We start from the raw sequence: 6,519 nt of genomic DNA, 5'->3' as shown, positions 1-6,519 counted from the left end.
TATGCTCCGGATCTACGGCCAGAGCAGTTACAGGAGCAATCTCCTGGATGCGGCCCGATGACAGATTTAGGTCATGTTCATCGGGGTGACCAGGAGCGGTTGCCGCGGTCTCGAATCCGGTGAAGATCAAATCTCCACGGATGTCCGCGACGTAATTCAAGCTCCCAAATCTGACCAGATGGCCAGGGGCGTAGCTGTCGATCTGCTCCAGGCGGCCAAGCGAGTTGGCCTGCAGTACGAAGCCGCCGAACATGAAGATCTGTCCGGGGAGGAAGGTTTCCCCTTGGACAACATCGTTGTTGACGATTGAAGAGGCCATCAAGCCTTTTGAGGACGGCACAGTGGAACTCTCAATGAAAGCACAAATGTCGGTGTCAAAACCGGCGGATCTCGGGTAGGGGGTCCCAAACTATGCGTCTAAGATCGATGGTAACAGGAGACAGGGGACACGATGTTTACCCAGGTTCGGGCCCTCTCTATGGAGGTAATACCGTACTTCCTGCTTGATTGATCTTGATGAATATGAGTATTATAAGAGTTGATCTACCACGAGATCGTAATGGCTAAACCCTAAAAGTCTAGTCTGTGTGACTATGGTAATGAGTCTCCCCCTTCCGGACTAAGTCCTCCGGTTTATATAGACACCGGGAGAATCTAGGGTTACACAAGGTCGGTTACAAAGGAAAAGAATCTACATATTTGGTCACCAAGCTTGCCTTCCAAGCCAAGGAGAGTCCTATCCGGACACGGGTGCAGTCTTCGGTCTTCATATCTTCACAGCCCATCAGTCCGGCCATGGCTAACAGACCGGACGCCCGAGGACCCCTTAGTCCAGGACTCCCTCAGTGGGGGTGGGGCTGCTCGCCGGCGCGGTGCTCAGGCGGCGGGGGCGGGGGTGGGGCTGCCCGACGGGATCTTGAAGAGAAAAGGGAAGAGTAGAAGATGACATGTGGGCCCCACCCAGTCACAACGGTCAACTAACTGTCTACATAACGGTGTTGACTTTTTTTGCCATGTGGAGCTGACGAGCGAGCCCTTCATGTCATAATCTGGATTAAAACAATAACCATTGAGTCACTGGGGTTTTTTGGAATCAAGAAAAGTAGTAGTTTTTTGTTGACCTAGCCTGTAATGTAATGTGGTAGTTTGTTGCTATATACTCATGTTTAGTGCTTTAACTTGGGCACTTTGGACTACTTGGAATAAACTAGGCATTGAGCGGACAATTACATCCCATCCTGCTAATTACATCGTTTATTTTTTGTTTTTTGCAGTGGCGCTCTAGGGACGTACGTAGAAGGAGTGTGAGGCCGCGACGGATATCCTTCTCAAGATCAAGCACCTGCACATCATTCATAGGAACGCTTGAGTTGGAGATGGTCGTCCAGTGGTTTTGATAGCGCTCTCGTGGAGTCGCGAGATGTATCCATGCATTTTAATTTTCTTGCTTGGTTTGTAAGAACTTAACAGTTGTGGTACCTTTGGCTTCTGTTGGCTTTGTTAATTTAAAGCCCGACGCTCCATGTGCCTATTTGAAAAACATGTTTATTATGTAATGATGTACCTCTTGATGGGTAACTAAACTTTGCATGTCATAGTTAACATTCCAAGAGATGGTGACACTAGGTAAAATATAAACAGTTTGTCTAATTCACATCTAGATGTTTTTTAAGGATGTCACATCTAACCTCCCCCAAATAAGACAGCAACAAGGAATAAAAAAAAGTTGGGACAAAAAAAGTAGACCACAAACATAGTGGACATGAGATTAGATGTGACATAACTATGTCACATCTAGATGTGTCCTAGACAGACCCAAATATAAATGCCTATGATGTACAAACTATTCCTTTAGAGCAAGAAAGCAACAAGAATTTCTACCCTTAACTACCTAGCATCCACTGCAGTTTCTGTTAAGCTGATTCCTGTCTGTGTTTGAGACGATTCAGTGTCAGACGTGATCTTCCCAATGTTTACTCCAGGTTCGTTTGGCTCTGGCATTGTTGCGTTCTCACTGCTCAGCAACATGACAACTGAGGACATCAGTGGCCTGCTCCTAGGATGCACTTGAACACACAGGAGAGCGACCTGTATGCATCTGAGCACCACATCGTAGTCAAAGGTGCCGCCCATTGCTTCATCCAGTAGCTCCACACCCCGACCTTCTTTCCACAACATCCACGCCTAAAAAATGACCAATATGATTGCATATTAGTAACAGAAACAATCAAAGATCAATTACTTTTGACAATTAATAATGCTCGTACTTACATAACCAAGGAGGTTGAGATCAAGCTCATCATCGTAAAAGCCTCGATTCCTCTTGCCAGTGATGATCTCTATCACCAAGACACCGAAGCTATAGATATCGGACTTCATAGAGAAGACGCCGTCCATTGCATATTCCGGAGACATGTAGCCGCTGATAACCACCATCTCACTAGTCAGCATGAAGGCCCATTTTGAAAGGTATGTAAGCATTAATCGAAAGATAGTATAGTACTCACTATGTCCCAATGACCTTCATGGTATATTCAGTTGTCTGATCACCTCCAAACATTCTCGCGATGCCGAAGTCGGAGATCTTGGGGATCATATTTCTGTCTAATAGCACATTGCTTGCCTTCATATCCCTGTGGATGATCCTGACCCTGGAGTCTTCATGGAGATAAAGCAGACCCCGCGCAATCCCCATGATGATCTCAAAACGGTTCTTCCATACTAGTGACTTGCGCTTTTCTTCATCTGCGGCAAAAATATATCGACCGTGGTAAGCACATTGCACATGTAATCCCAGCACAAGAAGTTAGAAGTTGTTTCTGCAAAGAAAACGAACTGACCAAATATAAACGTGTCTAGGCTGTTGTTGGGCATGAACTCGTAGACAAGCATTCTCTCGTCGTCGTCGATGCAGCAGCCGAGCAGCTTCACAAGGTTCCTATGCTGAAGCTTTGCTATCAGTTTCACCTCGTTCTTGAATTCCCCAACACCCTGTACTGATTTCTTCGATAACCTCTTTACTGCTACTTCTTGTCCATCCTCAAGTTTTCCCTGCTCATTGCAATGCAGACCCATTAAATTAAAATCCACAACAGTAAAAATAACAAGCTTATGTAACGTTAATTGATTCATATATATACGTACCATATAGACGGAACCAAATCCACCTTGCCCGATCTTACTATCTGGGTCGAAGTCATCCGTTGCAGTCAGAATCGCTTCCAGGTCGAAGAACGGGAGGTCAAGATCTTTCTCGGAACCCATCCTATTCTCCTCCAGCCGTTGGTTCCGTGCCGGGCTCGCCGCGGGGTGTTTTCTGTGCCTCAGCGGAAGCACATCGCTATGGCTACTCGGTGCCGTTTTGGCATGACGTTTCTTCCTCCAGAAACAGCAGCAGCCCAAAATGGCCCCCAGAAGAAGCACCCCGGAAGCAGCGGCGACGCCTGCGATCAGCAGCTTCCTGTTTGGGCGCTGGCGGCGAGCTGAAAATTCAAAGCAGCGGTGAGCGTCAGTCAGGTGAACCGGTCTAGCACTGGCTATTGTGTGAATTATGAACTTTTCCGGTCCAAGTACTTGAGCTTAGTTTACCATATCCGCGCGACATTTTCTGTAGCCATGTCACTTTCAGGTTGGGTGGTGATGCACATTTCAGTGTTAAGTGGCGTTTCTTGTGCGGGTTGCACGGCGCCTAATCCAACGACTATCTTTTTAACTAAGTGTAAGTAATCCAGCGAGTTTGGTGCCGTCGGTAGAATATAAAAGGAACAGTGGGTATTGCAATTCTACCCAATGACCGACGGATGATAAGCTTGGACTAGTACGAGTCTCACGGAATAACAAATGTCCATTGCGACTGTTTCATCGACTGGCCAAACTCTGACGACCTAACAGAAGAGCTGGATTCAAATTGAATACCGAATAGGTGAGGAAAGTGGTGCCAGTTCGTCCACGTGCACGGCCGTCCAGATTGTCGACCAAGCGAAATCGCCGTGCAAGAGAACACGGTTTGATAGCTATCAGATGGTTATAGATGGAGACGAAACAGAACACATTGATGTTGGACGACCTCGACACTGTTGACAGGGGTGTTTGGACGCATATGCAACTAGACCGGCCAGCAAACTTTCTAGTGACGTGATGTGATGCTCGATCCTCTGAATGGACCCGCAATGGCGAAGTGGAGGTTTCTTATTTCTAGCTAACATACATGGCCACATTTCTAACTCCAGTAAGCCAAATTGTCCCAAATTGAGTTAGATGTAAGAAAATGAGAGTTTGACAGTGATGCAATCATAGAGCTAAATTCAACTGAAATGTAACTAAAATGTGCTCAGTATGTTGAAAGCTTGAGAAGATGATGAGAGGTCGAACCTGCGGCAATCAAGGCATCGACCTCAGACTGCGCGAGCCGGATGAACACGTCCTGCACGACGGCCGGATACTGCCGCATGTCCATCAGATCGACGCCCCAGATGACGCACCCGCGGTTGATCCCGCCGCTGACGTTCGCGGCGGAGTAGGCCCTGCAGCTGCAGTCGGCCAGGCACGCCTGCCGGCACTGGTCCAGCGTCATGTCGGCGTGCACCGTCGCGTTGGTCGCCTCCGGCAGCTTCATCCGGCTCACCGGCCAGAACCCGTCCGCGGCGCCGCAGCTCAGGTTGGTCGTCCTGACGCACCCGCCGGTCCCGTCCCGGAGGTTCCACTGCTCCGTCGACCGCGGCTGGAAGCCCGGCAGGCAGGCGCAGAGCGGGGCCTGGGTGGTGTCGCAGTACCCGAACGCCCCGCACTTGCCGTAGGTGTCGCAGGGGTCCGTCGGGTAGTACCAGAAGCTGCTCCACTGGCCGTTGGTCCAGACGTAGCGCTGCACCACCCCCGCCGTGCCGTCCATGAGGAACCGCGACCGCAGCTGCGGGTTGGTGATGGCGTAGCTGTAGTACGTCTCGTCGGCGCTGTTGACGACCTTGAAGATGAAATCCTTGGACATGAGGTTGGGCACGCCGGTGAGCCCGGCGCCGTTGAACGGCCCGCTGGCGTAGATCTTCTTGGGGCCCTGGAAGAGGAAGAACTCCGGGAGCCCGCCGGGGACGAGCTTGAACGTGTACTGCCCCGGCGAGGGGTCGGTCGGGGTGTTCCACGACGTGAGGTTCCTGGTGAGGCGCCGCTTGAAGTCCACCCCGAGCTTCATGCCGGGGAGCAGCGTGTCCGTCGGGTAGTCGAAGCTCTGCCACGCCACGCTCTGGGGCGACCCGCTGCCGTCGGAGCTGAGGAGGAAGTTGCCGTCGTCGCCGAGCCGGGCGACGGCGCCCGCGGTGATCCGCCTGGTGGGCGCCGGGGAGGACCAGACGGTGCTGTTCTGGCGGTCGAGGATGAGGAGCCGGCCGTCGGGGGCGAGCCGGAGGGCGCCGGGGGTGCTGACGAGCGGGTCGTTGCGGTTGGCGACCCACACGACGGTCCGGTCCGCGATGCCCGCGTACCGAATGCCGAGGTACGTCCGGCCGCCGGGCGGGCTGAAGAAGCCGAGCTCGAAGATCCCGCCCGCCGAGACGAGCGTCTGGTTGCCGATGATGGACTCGGCCAGGCCGATGCTGTCGGTGGCGGCGACGGAGCCGGAGGAGAAGCAGCAGGCGGCCGCGACGAGGAGGAGGAGGAGGAGGAGCCGGATCATCGGCGCACGTGTCGTCCTCATGCTCTCTCCCTCTCAGAGCATGGCCTTGCGAGCTCGCGCCGACGCCGACCCGCACTGCACTGCACCGCACCGCACCGCACGGTGGTGGCCGATCGTGCGGGGATGATTAGTAAGTAAAGCAAGCGGGTCGCGTGCCGCACCAATAATCCCTCGGGATCCGATCAGCGTGAGATGAATCGGTCGTGGAAGCGAGGAGCCGAGCGCGCGCGCGCTCTTTGGAGCATGGCAAGTGAGAGGCCGAGACCACTTGACGATTTGATATCCGTTCCGTTCCTCTCGTTTACTGACCAGCAAAAGAGAGCAACTGGCATGGCGCCGGGGTCAACGTTGGCTGCCCGATTCGGGAACAGACAGCTGGTCTTCACGCGAGCTGGTAGGAGCAGTCCGCAGTCTCCGTCTCCACCAAACCGGCGGGCACGTACAGGAGCGCCTCAACGAGCGAACTATCCTCCCTCGGGCTCGGCGGTTGGTGCGGGGCTGGACTTGGATCCGGGGCTCCGGGCCATCGGGCCGGCGCACATGGGCTGCTTTTTCCCGGGGCGCACACGAAGGGGAGGGGCGTCGTGACCTGCCAACGGACGGACGGCGGCCGGGGCACGGAAACGGTCCACGTTTTCTTTTTTCGAAGCTTAAAACGGTCCACGTTTAACCGGTCGTTTGCACGACATTTTTGCTCGCGGCTCTCCATCTAAATGGGGTTAGGCGGATGGGGCTTGCTTGTGACTTGAAATGTCGTACCAATTAATACGGACAGGGATACGTACGACGCGTGGGTGCTACGTTCATATTATGTGCCCAAGCTTCTGACGTGCTGGCTTGCTGGCCCGTGCGTC

The 6,519-nt window shown here is 53.0% G+C and overlaps 1 protein-coding gene across 2 annotated transcripts; it reads right to left on the bottom strand.

Moving 5' to 3' along the window:
- Nucleotides 1-1,629: 1,629 nt before the first annotated feature.
- On the bottom strand, nt 1,630-6,005 carry LOC123079396 (G-type lectin S-receptor-like serine/threonine-protein kinase At4g27290). Of its 2 annotated transcripts, XM_044502166.1 has the most exons (6): nt 4,372-5,995; nt 3,145-3,482; nt 2,841-3,051; nt 2,508-2,745; nt 2,272-2,422; nt 1,630-2,184 (listed from the first exon to the last, which is right to left on the bottom strand). In XM_044502166.1, exons 1-6 carry the CDS (start codon nt 5,684-5,686, stop codon nt 1,888-1,890), a joined length of 2,550 nt encoding a protein of 849 aa, XP_044358101.1. In that variant the 5' UTR covers nt 5,687-5,995; the 3' UTR covers nt 1,630-1,887. The 2 variants fall into 2 exon arrangements, with proteins under 2 accessions (XP_044358101.1, XP_044358100.1); XM_044502165.1 differs by having other exon boundaries at nt 2,841-3,482; nt 4,372-6,005.
- Between the last annotated feature and the right edge of the window lie 514 nt (nt 6,006-6,519).

The sequence above is a fragment of the Triticum aestivum genome, chromosome 3D (genome assembly GCF_018294505.1).
Source record: "Triticum aestivum cultivar Chinese Spring chromosome 3D, IWGSC CS RefSeq v2.1, whole genome shotgun sequence".
NCBI lineage: Eukaryota > Viridiplantae > Streptophyta > Magnoliopsida > Poales > Poaceae > Triticum > Triticum aestivum.
This window is presented reverse-complemented; position numbering and strand designations above follow the sequence as displayed.

Coding starts and splice junctions, on each gene's coding strand:
- LOC123079396 (XM_044502165.1), bottom strand. CDS start 5,686: ATGAGGACGACACGTGCGCCGATGATCCGGCTCCTCCTCCTCCTCCTC. Junction 3,483..4,371: donor CGATGCCTTGATTGCCGCAG/GTTCGACCTCTC, acceptor TTGAATTTTCAG/CTCGCCGCCAGCGCCCAAAC. Junction 2,185..2,271: donor ATCTCAACCTCCTTGGTTAT/GTAAGTACGAGC, acceptor GTCATTTTTTAG/GCGTGGATGTTGTGGAAAGA.